Source organism: Xiphias gladius, chromosome 15 (genome assembly GCF_016859285.1).
Source record: "Xiphias gladius isolate SHS-SW01 ecotype Sanya breed wild chromosome 15, ASM1685928v1, whole genome shotgun sequence".
NCBI lineage: Eukaryota > Metazoa > Chordata > Actinopteri > Istiophoriformes > Xiphiidae > Xiphias > Xiphias gladius.
Genome location: NC_053414.1, coordinates 16,869,941 through 16,883,503, shown reverse-complemented (window position 1 = coordinate 16,883,503; position 13,563 = coordinate 16,869,941). Strand labels below are relative to the sequence as shown.

The 13,563-nt window shown below is 38.0% G+C and overlaps 1 protein-coding gene across 4 annotated transcripts in view; it reads right to left on the bottom strand.

Moving 5' to 3' along the window:
- pds5a (PDS5 cohesin associated factor A) overlaps positions 1-13,563 on the bottom strand; it is a 29,245-nt gene that overhangs the window by 15,238 nt on the left and 444 nt on the right. For 3 of the 4 annotated variants that reach the window (XM_040146756.1, XM_040146752.1, XM_040146753.1), the window contains 7 exons: positions 12,751-12,903; positions 5,032-5,235; positions 4,313-4,399; positions 3,725-3,822; positions 2,905-3,031; positions 818-898; positions 522-662 (listed from right to left, as the gene is read on the bottom strand). In XM_040146756.1, coding sequence (XP_040002690.1) covers positions 522-662; positions 818-898; positions 2,905-3,031; positions 3,725-3,822; positions 4,313-4,399; positions 5,032-5,235; positions 12,751-12,864 — 852 coding nt within the window. In that variant the 5' untranslated portion in view covers positions 12,865-12,903. Of the gene's footprint in view, positions 1-521; positions 663-817; positions 899-2,904; positions 3,032-3,724; positions 3,823-4,312; positions 4,400-5,031; positions 5,236-12,750; positions 12,904-13,253; positions 13,441-13,563 lie in introns of those variants that run through there. The other variant, XM_040146755.1, reaches the window with a different exon arrangement.

Sequence of the window (13,563 nt, the reverse complement as noted above, 5' to 3'; positions counted from 1 at the left end):
GAGAATATTTGGCATTGCTTCATTATTTTTATGACTGAAACGAATAATCAAATACCAAAATAGTTGCTAAGCGTCTCAGCTCTATGGTGTTTTAGAGTGGCATTTATGTGTTCCATTAACAATGTGCCTTAGCCATACTGCAAAGATCACTTTTAAAAATGATGTTACATGTTAAAACTGGCTTTTTATTAGTTTTTCACCGTTATAGTAGAAACAATGATGTTACCTTGCACTACTGAGGGGTAAAATTGTCTAAAAAGGTGATATATGATGTGCTTAAGCTTTTGTAAGCCATTAATATTACCCTACAAATAATTCAACAATGAAAAAAAATACACAATGATTATCAATTGTATGGTCAATGTTAACATTTTAAGCAATGCATCAACAGAACCTGATGCATTGTGGTCTGAGGTGTGGTGTACTGTTATCTCTTTTGGGGTTGTGTGCGCGCGTGTGTGTGTGTGTGTGTGTGTGTGTGTGTGTGTGTGTGTGTGTGTATGTATGCTTGCTGTGTTCACCTTAAGTTTGAACTCCAGCTGTGGCATGACAGAGGTAAGCAGCATAGGGTCGATGGCAAACAGTTCCTGGATGAGGTCAAAGACGTGCTCTGATAGGTCACTGACTGATGACTTTCCCATCACTAAAACCTGATTGAAGAACTGAGGAAGAAGAAGAAGAATAAAAAACGTGCGAAATAGAGACTTAATTTGACAATATGTTCAGTAGATATGGAAAGTAATCAAAGTCAAACTAAGAATGAATAACTGAGACGAGGAGGGAAAACAAACACAATGGAGAGCAGGATGATACTCACGTTTGCGATACACGTCTCTATGGTCTGGACGGTCCTCTTAAGCAGGGTCTTGGCAAGGTCATATGCTTGCTTGTTCAAATTCTGTCACAAGGAATGTTAAACACCGATTAGTTGGTACAACTTGCATATTTTATTCAAACACTCACAGAACAGACGCACAGAACTTCCAAGTTTTTGGTTAGTGTCAAATATGACGTCTGCTGACGGTGGTTGAAAAACACGCAAAGCTCATTGTTGTCATTTTTCTAAACAGATTTTCAGGAAAAAGGAAGCTTTGTTTCTTGCTCCAAAAAGACACTATTCATTCAAGTTTAAAGTTCAGAGTCACAAGGTTCCTCAGCTTCGAGTAGGTTTCCATTAACAGAAGAGAAAAATGCAAAATGCAAGAAAAGAAATGCAATGAAATTTAAAACAAGTTGTTGATTTTCTGCTCACAAAGCAGTTAAAAAACAAATAATAAACTGATCTTTTGTGCTGAACATTTTAATTTTATAATCTGATTTTAATCCAGTGTTATGGGTTAACTGATATTTTATTTTATGTTTTTAACCATTGTTGTAATAATCAAAACAAGTACCCAGATTTTATTTTGAAAATTAAAAAAAACACCAACACACAAAGATGACCATGAAAATTTCTCAATACAATTCAATATTAATACAAATAAATAATATTATAATTAAATAATATACAGTGGCATGAAAAAGTTCAGGCACCCCTTGTCAAAATTTCTGTTAATGTGAATAATTAAGTGAGTAGAAGAAGAACTGATCTCAAAAAGTCATAAAGTTAAAGATGAAACAGTATTTTCAACATTTTAAGCAATATTAGTGTATTATTTTGTTTTGTTTAGTGTGAAAAAAAGGAAAGAAGCACCATACAAAAGGTTTGGGCAACCCAAGAGATTTGAGCTTTCAGATAACTTTGACCAAGGTCTCAGACCTTAATTCGCTTGTTGGGGCTATGGCTTGTTCACAGTCATCATTAGGAAAGGCCAAGTGATGCAAATTTCAAAGCTTTGTAAATACTCTGACTCTTCAAACCTTGTCTAAACATTCAGCAGCAATAGGCTCCTCCAAGCAGCTGCCTAGCACTCTGAAAATTAAAATAATTGATGCCCACCAAGCAGGAGAAGGCTGTAAGAAGATAGCAAAGTCTTTCAGGTAGCTGTTTTCCTCAGTTCGTAATGTTATTAAGACAGTGGAGGTCAAGTTGATGTCTGGAAAACTGCTCATAGGATTGCTAGAAAGGCAAATCAAACCCCCCGTTTGACTGCAAAAGACCTTCAGGAAGATTTAGCAGACTCTGGAGTGGTGGGGCCCAGTTCTACTGTGCAGCAACACCTGCAAAAATATGCCCTTCATGGAAGAGAGAGAAAAAAAAATTCCTGTGTCCTCACCACAAAATTCAGCGTCAGAAGTTTGCAGAGGAGCATCTGAACAAGCCTGATGCATTTTGGACTTTTGTTACAGCCAGTTGCAAGGGGGAAACATTACACCGGTAGAGGAATGAATGGATTCAATTAAATACCATCAAAATCTGAGAGCAATCATCACATCATCTCCAAAAAAATGAAGATGAAAACACAATGGCTTATACAACAGGAGAATGATCCTAAACACGCCTCAAAATCCACAATGGACTACCTCAAGAAGCGCAACCTGAAGGTTCTACCATGGCCCTCACCGTCCACTGACCTAAACATCATCGAAAAATGGTGGACAGACTTAAAAAGAGCACGGTGTGCAAGACGGCCCAAAACTCTCTCAGAACTAGAAGCCTTTTGCAAGGAAGAACAGGTGAAAATCCTTCAAACAAGATTTGAAAGACTCTTAGCTGGCTACGAAAAGCGTTTACAAGCTGTGATTCTTGTCAAAGGGGGTGTTACTAAGTACTGACCAAACTTTTGTTTTGGGTCCTTTTTGTTATTTTGAAACTGTACTATATAGAATTGGCAATAATCTTGCATAAAATATTAAAGAAATGTGTCATCTTTAACTTTATGCCTTTTGGAAATCAGTTCATCCTTTACTCACTTAGCTAGTCACAGTAACAAAAACTTTGACCAGGGGTGGCCTAACCTGTACCTTGTGTGCAGGGATGAGGTTAATGAGGATGGTATCCAGCAGCTCCTGTGTGACTCCGTCTCCCTCCATGATGATAGAACTCATCAGATCCATCATGTGCATCTGAACCTTCTGATTATGGCTGTTACTGTGGAGAAAGAGGGACAACGAGACTGAGTCTTCCAACAGAAGTTAAGTGATGTAATTAACCATGTGTCATTTAAAAAAAAAATAATGTCACTGCATGCCCTAAAACATCCCGGTGACGGAATCAAATAACAGGAGCCATAAACGTTTTAGACCTTTTTAGATCTATCTATAATATGAATTGTTTTGATAGTTGCAACACACATGAAATATAACACATTTTAGTTTGATTTTCCTATTTTAGCAAACAAATAAGTAAGTGTTCTTAGCCACTGCATACGTTAAATAAATATTACTAATATTCTATGATTCTGCTCTGATTTTAAGCACAACGAATTGTCCACAACTGTATTTAAAGATATCATTTAGTAATCGTTATTGAGGACAATATGATATTATGATATTAAATTTAAGTGACATTACCCGGCCCTAATACATACAGTACATGAAATCGAGTTTGCAATCTCAAACAGATCATATCTACCAGTCTGCATGTTTCTAGGTAAGTGAAACATGTTAATATCAGGTGTAAAAAAGGAGCATGAGACAGATTCAAGGGTTACCAGAAGAACAGTGGTGGAACATAAGGTCTAATAAATAGATATTTCAGAATGTAGAGTAAAGGTAATGTGAAGATATAAGATATGAAGAGGAAAACCCAAAATGACACAGCAGCAGATAACAAGGGCCTTACTTGATGACAGAGAAGAGTGTTTTGAAAAGTTGGATGAAGATCTCGTTGCAGTCCTCCAGTTCAAAGCATATGTTGTATGACTTCACCCATGCCAGGTTCTACGGAAACACATTAAAAAAAAAAAAAAATCCACAAATATTTTATTCAACAGTGTATTTTATTTTTGAACTACAATCCATAAAACACAAGTAGGACAGCAACTAATGATTATTTTCATTAGTGATTTTTTGTTTGATTAATTGTCTACAAAATGTCAAAAAACTGTGAAATAGTGCGAATGACAATTTCACAGAGCCCAAGGTGACGTCCTGAAATGTCTTTTTTTTTTTCCAAAACAAAAACCCAAAGTATAAGGTTTTGTTTTTTGATATATATAAAGAGAAGCAAAGCATCCTGCCATTTGAGAAACTGGAAAATTTAATTTTTAATTTTTTTTTTTTTTTTGCTTGAAAAATGACAAACAATTAACAGACTGACAAAATAGTTGCAGATTATTCAACTAATTTATTTGCTAATTGTTGCAGCTCTAAACACCAGTAGCTATCCCTCCTTTAGCCCCTCGTGTTTTCTACCAAATAAGTGCCTTACCTCCAGCAGGTAGAAGTATCTGTTGAACTGAGGGCTCTTGGTATCTTCTAGCCCCTTTAGTTGTCTGGTGATGAACAGGAAGATGTCCTGGAGAAAAGACAGGAAAACACTTTAGCATGTGATTAAGTTAATTGTTTTCTTGAAGTTAATACTGATAATAGCTTAAAAAAGAAACACAGCAGATTAGTTCAGAGAAAACAGCGACAAAGTTGATAACTGTTGTTGTGCAGGAAACACTTTTTAGATCTGGATGGCACCTTGACACAGTAATCTGGCTGAAAACCCACCAATTCATCGTAATTCATTTGTAGTTTTTAGCGCATTTTTTCATGGGATTGCCAATTGAAGATTAAGGACTTAATAGAGGCAGTCAAGACCCTCCTTCCCTTACATATTGTGTAAAATTAAATAACTTTATTTTGAAATGTAATAGAATAGTGGACAGGTGAACATCAACTGCCAACAACTTGTCAAACACACTATTACCTAGGAAATAGTACAGACAGTGGCTTACATTAGTCCAACAACAGCAAAGAATTTTATTTTGCTCATGTTTGTGTTAATTAACTACAGGTCATAAAATCTGCAGATGAGTGCCATTTCAACAAGTGCAATCATCAAATCTGCAAAGCTTGGACTGCTTTTGAATACTATTTACTCGGGCTTAGTGCTAAGTCACTTGATTGTTTTCATACAATTGCCCAGGGTCAGTTCCCAACCTTGAGTTTGTCATGAGAGGTGTAGGGGGCCTCTGGAGCATAGATCCTGAAGATGTCAGCCAGACAGCAGGCCACCAGTAGCCGTACGTCTTTATTGGGGTTCCTGAGGAAGAACTCAGAGGCGAGGTGGAGCGCCAGGCTGAGATACTGCTGCTTCTCCTCTTCAGAGTCTTGATCCATGTCCATGTAGGTCTTTACCACCATCTGTGGAAGAGAGCATTTTGGGTGGCCAAAATCAAAATTAGAAAGGTGAAATGTTTGACAGCGCTGGATCAAGAAAATCAAGTTGTTCAGTGTCCTTAGGTGTTTTGTAAATTGCCTGTGGAGAAAAAAGGTGGCAGAAGGTTTTGGACAAGATATGGTCAACCTCTCTTCATCTTTAGCATGAAATATGAAACTACAACAGTAGCAGTTTAGATGGAAAATGCCGAGAGGGGAAAAAGAGGAAAACAACATTTATTTATTTTTTTTAAACCAAAGAGGTTCTACTTGCATTGCTGGCTGGCATGAATTGTAAATGCTAGTATAATTTTAATGATTTTGTGCTAGTCTGGTATTTTAACAAAACCCCCAGGAGCAGTGCTTGCCTTTGAGGCAACTTTAGCATAGTGGCCACAGTTGGAATTGGATATCGCAAACCCCATATGCAATCACTGTAAAAGAAAGGGCTGAAAAACTGAACATTTCTGAGCATCACAAATGCCTTGTAATTACTTTATTTTAACTCAATTTTAGCTACTAGATCCAATAAAAATAAGTTTAAAAAAATCTCAAAGAGCATTATCATTACATTATTTTGAACAAGCGCTGGACTGATAAATTGGGCAGAGTGATATTTGCGTACTGCAGATATATCGGGATCAGTGACAAGTTGACTTGTCAACTCTAAAAACGTCCCACTATGTATGTATTGTGGTCACAATTCTTTAAAGTACCGAATCCAAGGGAACCGTATCAAGATTGATTGTTTACATTATGTGGTTTTTTAAAAAGAAATTTTATTGGCTGATATATTGCTATCAGATTTTTAAACCCCCAAATATCGATATCAGTATCCCTCTCAAAAATCCTGTATGGGTCCGGCTATGTTTTGAATCATATATGTGAACAAGAAGCATAGAAAGACTCTTATGCATACGTTGTACGTTCCCCAAAACACTAAAGCATGAGAAACATTTTCAGTATATGTACCCAGTGAACAACATTTGCTGGAACAAATGGGGTGTCATCTTGGACCACTGGATCGAGTTTTCTTAATGCATCCACTGTTTAACAGGATGCGATTAGATGGTAATTTACTAACAATGAACAAAGAAGAAACAATCCAGAAAGCTGGATACAAACTGTAAACACTGACATTCATATTAACATAGGCAATTATCCAGAGCACATTATACTCCGCTTGAGTTACAAGTCACTTGGCTAAGAAGAACTTGTTTGTAGAGAAAAGCTGAATTCAATTTTACTTGAAGGGACAGATGAGAGCCATGAGACTCAACCACACAGTTTTTGTGTGGTGGGAGAACCAGAGCTATGAGCTTATGAGGCTAAAGCCCTGTACAGCTTCAGAGTTTGGCATTAATTCTCAGTGTGTGACCAACAAATGACACTTTATCATTAACGAGTTACTGAATTTAATGTTAAGGCCAAGAGTGAGGGCTGAAGATATTCTAACTAGGATATGGAAAAAAGGGATTGATTCATTAGGTGAATCAGAAGTTTCCAGGTCCTAAAATATGAAAATTTGCTACTTTTCTTGTCTCAAATTATAGGAAATTAAATATTTTTGGTTTCTGGACTGTCAGCCAAAACAAGACATTCAATATCCCCATGGCATTTTTTATTCTTTTCTGATGTGTCATAGACCAAACAATTCATTGATTGAGAATATAATTGGTAGATTAATCAATAATACAAATAATAATACTGCAGCCCTAAGTCTAACAGTTCTTAAGTATAGATAGGGGTAATGCTTGGGAAGAAACACTTTCCCCATGCTATATCACAGAATACTATGACTTTTAGAGGGTTACATCACCAAAAATAAAAAGGACTTAACCAGTGTATCACAGATCCAAAATAATTTTTTTTCAAGTTGAAAATGTACAATTTCCCAGTGCTTATGGGGGTGGACTTTTAATTTGCCTTTGGCCCATTTGGATTATCTCATAGCAAACAAAGAAGGTTAAAATGACTGTAATTATTATCCATCAATATTTTATTGCAGAGGTTTTTCCAGGTTAAACATGAACACTAATATCTCAAGAGGTTGTATGCACACCGATCTTATCAAAAATCTCTGTTCTTATGGATACGAACTAGGACAACATGCTTTAACCTACCACATCCTCTACAAGAGTGTGCACGCGCACGTGTATGTGTGTGAGAGAGAGTTAGCAGAGCAGTGGAGCTCACTGAACAGCCAGGCAGCCAGCAGGGGTGGGGGATGGGCCAACAGCTCCAGCAAACTGCAGAGCACCACACTCACGAACACACACACACACACTCACACACACACACTCTCTCTGCTGGAAACAGTCACAACCCAGCTGGTGAAGACTCTCTACAGAGAGAGGTGTGTGGGCCTGTTGAGCTGCAGAGTATGTGTGCGTGTCTAAACCCTAGATTTATCGTGGTTTATTTGGACAGAATTGAGTTGTTTTAGCCAGTTGTTTAAAAGATTTAACCCACAATTTAACCATACAAGTCATGCAGGCAGTTCTCATATCATCTGATAAAGTGTAAAGTGACAACCATTTCCTTCCACAGGCTGGAGTCAAAAAAGTACCTCCACTGCTCACTAATTATCTAACAGGTGGTTATGCAGGGCACTATTTCTTGGCTGGCTGGGGGTACTTTGCCAAAATATTGAAATAATGCTTTAGTTAAAGGAACTGATTTCCCTCAGAGAAATAAATGTGGCTTGAAACAGCCATCTCTACAACAAACAGTCAGATCATCAGATGCTGTGTCCTGATCCGGCATCCTCCCTTCTTTCCCTGTACATAGTGCTTTTCTTTGATAGAACAAAAAGTCTTATCAGTCTGTGTTGGTGAAAATACTTTGGCACTGGGTAGGCCCAGTTAGCTATTACCCTGTCAAAACTATGAACACCCTTATTTGGCCTATTTCACTAACAATGTGAGGTCTGATGATAGCACGATGTTCATATCTGTGTAAATGCCTGAAACTGTCGTTAGTTACATTATTTGAAATAATGTTTGGCAGGAATGACTGAGTTACTCATTATACACTACTATCATGATCCATGACCCACAACAACTATTTCTTTACAATACAAGAAATTCTACAAACCCAATATACACAAAGTCATTAAGATAGTTATCCAAAGAGCATTACTTTACATTTATCATCTTTATTCACTGCATCACTAAGTGAAGTTAGGCGTTCAGGTGCACAATCATCAGTGACTCCCTACAGTGGTGGGAGCCTGGGAATCTCACAATTCAACTTAATTCTGACTCTGTGTCGAGAATCGATTCAGGGTTGATTCTCTATTGAATAAACAGAAAGGGAGGCACTATTTCCAGGCTCTTATTCCACTGATTTGCAGTATGAAACATATCTGGCAGGTATGCTAAATGGTCTTAACGAAAGTCACTGTCTGGGGCTTTTGAAATGAAACAGGGTGTGGACTGAGTTAATTCACCACCTGAACAGAGTTGGCTGAAGTTTTGAAAAGTATTGCAGTGTGTTTTGGTTAGCCGACTTGTCTGCTAGTGCTGGAGTTCAGCGTTCTTCTTCGCTAATATTGGTCTCTTGGTGATAGGATTCGAAATATTCACAAAATGCTGCACCTTCTTCTTGCAATGCAAATTATTAAGTCAAACTACAAGATATCTTGTTTATATGTACACTGTAAACCGTCTGGCTGCTGCACTGTGCCCTGGTGGGAGGGTTTTGCCTGTTTCGATCCGTCAACATAATGTTCTTAATGACATACAAAAATGAATTTTTGGCACTTCTGAACCAATTCAGAATCCTACAGGATAATAACTGCAATTCTTATATGAATTGATTTTCCCCCATCCCCATTCTTGTGCCATTAAGAGCCCAACCCACTGATCTTTACCTATCAACTTAACATTAATAATCGGGCAACTGGAAGTTTCTGACTTGGGCTAACTATGCAAAAAGTTCCTGCAGTAGCCATGAGGGATGCATATTATCAGGTGTTACTGAAAACTATAACATTCCCTAAGCAAAGCTTTCCAACAACATATGTAACTTTCAATACATCTACTACTAGTACTTTCTGTAATAAAATAAACATACACTATAAACAGTCAAGTCATTAGGTCACTGCAATTTTATTCATATAGCCCAGTATCACTAAATTCACAAATCTGCCTCAGGGGGCTTAAAGATCTGTACAGCATACAACACCCTCTGTTAGACCCTTGATTCGGATAATGAAAAACTTCCAACAGAAACCCTTCAAGGGTGGGGGGAAAAAAAAAAAATGGTAGTAACCTCAGGAAGAGCAACAGAGGAGGGATCCCTCTTACAGGACAGACAGACGTGCTCTATTCTGTGCCGTCTACTGACCATTCTGTGTACAGAATAGAGCAAGATAGTAGATTTACAGTATGGACATCCAGGATGACGGGAACATGATCTTGAGAGATGTCAAGAAACTTCAAGGTGCAGCCAAACCTCCTCTCCACACCACCAAAAACAGAGATTTCAAAGAATATTCTTTAGTCCTATTTCTTCTTATTTTTTGTTTTTACACTTTGTCACTAATAAACAAAAAATATTAAGCTTGGCTTTTTATATAAATCCATCCAGTAGTGGTTCTACAAAAAATATCAATTCAGTTCAGTGAGTTGAGAGGGAATTCATTAAAGGATGAGATGCCTGGCTAACACAGACTCACCTTGTTATCTGCTCCTACACATTCAACGTTTACAGCACACTAAGTAAGTATAGCTATGTCTAAAAGGGCAAAAAAGGGAGTAAATGGAGTGGTGCATCTGATGACAGCCAAGCAAAAATCAAAGCAGTGTTTGTTTTTTTAAAACAAAAACGACAATACAAGTCCCAGGCTCCATAAAACTCTTCTTTAACTTATTGCAGGCAATCCAGGCACAAGGCCAACACAACACTGGGCAGGGTGACACTCATGGACACTCAATGGATGGACAGTTTCTACAAAATAGACCTCAGTGTCATCTGGTACTGATAACAAAGCTGTGTAATTTCAATTCAGCTCAGACATATAATCTTGTAAACATTTACGTAATACTCAAATAAAAGAAAGACCTATTTGCTAGATTAATGAAAACTATGGCAAGCCTGATGTTATACGGACTCACTCAGAAATGGAAGCATGTAATGTCACATGTGCAATAAAGTTGTTTTTTTTTGTCAATGTTTTGGACCTATTACTGACATTAGACAAAACTTCAACAATCTTATCAAATTACGGCACATGTAATTAGTGCTTGCCTTTCTAACTTTCAAACAACATACGGCAGAGATTTGCAAACATTTACATAAACAACAACAACACAGTCAACAAAGAAGGAATAATCAAAGGTTCGAACCATTAGAATATTTATTTCTGCATATTAAGTCCATAAGAGGGAAAACCAGAACAACGAGAGACATAATTACTTGGGTAGTTATGTCTCCCAAATAGTTATGTAGAGAGGGTACGTCTCGAAAATATGCATTTGAGACGTGCATATTTTGCGAGACGTGTTTTTTCGAAAATATATATTTTCGAGACGTGCCCTCAGGTTTCTAGTGCTGAAATGGACAGCTAACTGTAGCTTACATAGTTTGCATACAACTTTATCTCAAGGTTCCAGAACTGTGCCATCTACTGACCAAAATCCAAAGAATTTCCAAACGGGAGTTTTTAGATTGCTCGGACTGCAAATCACTCTCTCTGTAGCTGAGTTGGGTTAAGAACTCTCTTCCATCATTACAACGTGGTTGTTCAATTATTTGCATGTTTTAGCTTGACCCACATTTAATTTTCAATCAAGGAAATTGACGTTATATGACTCCTGTCCATCGTGCAGTGCATTCAGTGCAGATGCCTGGGCCCAATGCGAGAACTTGCAAGACAGACAGCCGTGGTTGTGCTGCTTTTTTTTCTTCTTCCCACAACCGCATAACAATTTTCACAATCAAATGCCTGTTTTGTTTTTGTTTTTTTAAATGAAAAATTCAATTATATCATCAAATTAAGAATACTCATTGACAGCCCTATTCAGCACATTTTTCCATTATGTTAAGGCCATGGGTTGTATACTTTATGGTGACTATGATGCTCTATAAAACCAGATGTAGGATGTCAGGAAACCACTTCTCTATTAGTGTAGTAAGCAATCTAATGTGATTATGAGGAGTCACAGGATCCACATAAACACAGATACACACAAGCCAACTTTGAAACTGCTGAGGGTTTGAAGTTGGTGTTAAACGGGATGCACTGTGAGAAAGTTTAAACCCTGTAACTATTGTGGCTATAATCAATATCTCTATAAAAAACAATGACAACAGAGTGAAACCCATGTCAAAGGGGTTACCTATAGTGGTAAACCTACAGAGAATTATTTCCTGAATCTACAGCTCCCCTCGCAGCTTTACTGTTATGGTTCACTCTCAATACACTCATTGTGTCGTTTTCAGCGACAACGGGCAGCTGTTTTCAGTGAACACGCTGTACACTACCTGGCAAGCACCGAACGGCAGACAGATAGTTTTTGACTAGCTGATGAACATACAGTAGTAGAGCATTTAGCAGCTAAAAAAAGCCAGATATTTCCCTTAGGAATTGGTTGAGACCAAATCAGAGCTAAAAGGAGTGTGAATATTGGACTTTATTTGCCAAAAGCCCAGAAACACAACTTCAAATGAATAATAATGTTGCTCAGTATCAGTTGGATGTGTGAATAAGCACCTTCTTGCAAATGTTGTGCTCCCAATTTGTTTTCTCTTTCCTTAGAGTGAACTTGGGCATTGACTACAGCTACCCCCAAAATTGCTACAAAACTGAAAAATAGACCAGTAGCTATTTGTACATTCTGCATATCCTCACTGTGCTTTTGCAAGTTGAGATTCACATTTCAGAGCACTTATATTTCATATATTAAATATTTTGTACATTTAAATATTAAATATGCTGGTATACTGCATTTAGTCCTCGTCTGACTACTTGAGTCCTGCTGATATTCAAAAGGTCAACAGAATCTCGGTTATTATCTGTTCCATTAGTGCAGCTGTTTTCTTCAATCTCCCTTAAACATGAGTCACCGTTTTGTTCCCTTGCAGTAAAAATAGCTTCAGTGTTTAATGTTTGCTTTTCTTGTGTTCACATTTTGGGTTCAACCCATTTTTCAGGACTTAAGGGAATAAGATTACGGGCTGGAAAAGTTGGAGCCTCCAACACTTCTGAACAATACTATCTCCTGTTTTGTATCATGTCACACTCAAGTTCAACAATACCATAATACTCTGGTAGCGATGACATCACATCAGGATTATGAGTGTTGTTGTACAGACTGAGAGAAGACAGAGGATTGGGGAAACAGCCTGCCATAAGAAAGGGCCTCTTATGAATTAATATCCAGTAGTTTGCAAAGTTATAATGGTTTTGGCATTGTGCCAGGGGCTGGACACTAATACAAGAGGTTAAGGTTTGCGGCAAACGAATCTTGGCAGCAAAGAACCCCATTAACATACCTTCAATCGTTTGACCACCTCATCGTTGCTGATTTTGTCCGTAATCTCTTTTACTCCAGGAGGATAGACGATCTTTCCGTCCCCCGCCGGTTTCTGCTGTTGCGGGAACTCCATGCTTGTTGATGTATGATCCACACGGTCTTCTACTGGCCTCTATGGGTCAGAAAACAAAAGTTCAACACAACCATGCTACCGCACTTACCAAAAACCTCGTTTTAAGCATCATTCTCATTTGCCAATCATCCACTTTGCCCGCTAAAATTGACAAAACCGTGCGTGCATATGTAATGATATCCTAATCCAGAAAACTTTTCAAACAGAAAGCCAACATTAAACCAACACTGTGCATATTATTAGCTTGCATGCTAAAATGCCCCAGCTAAACATCAGCTCCGTATTTTCCGTAAATTTCTCGCCAAACACCGTGTAGCTACAGAAACAAGCTCAACTGCTATTTCGGTAACCTCGCAGCTATTTGAACTAATAAGTTGTTGAAAACCTACTTTAAAAACAGTAGGGGAGCCGCCGGTGTGTGTCTACTGTCATACAGGTTATCAAATGAGCTAGCTAGTTGCAGTGAAAACATCATTGGCTAGCGACTAGCATTTTGCGGGAAGGAAGTCGAGTTAGCAGAGAGCGGCTAATACGTGTTAGCCGTGCAAGCTAACTGATTAGCCTACTTTGCTAGCCTAGGCCGCAAACTATTCAGGTACCCATCACATCTCCAGCTACAGACAATCACAGAGGAAGTGAAGTACCCAATCATCTCTGCCTCAAATAGCCGTGCTCGTGGTCAGTTACTGTGGTTTCCGA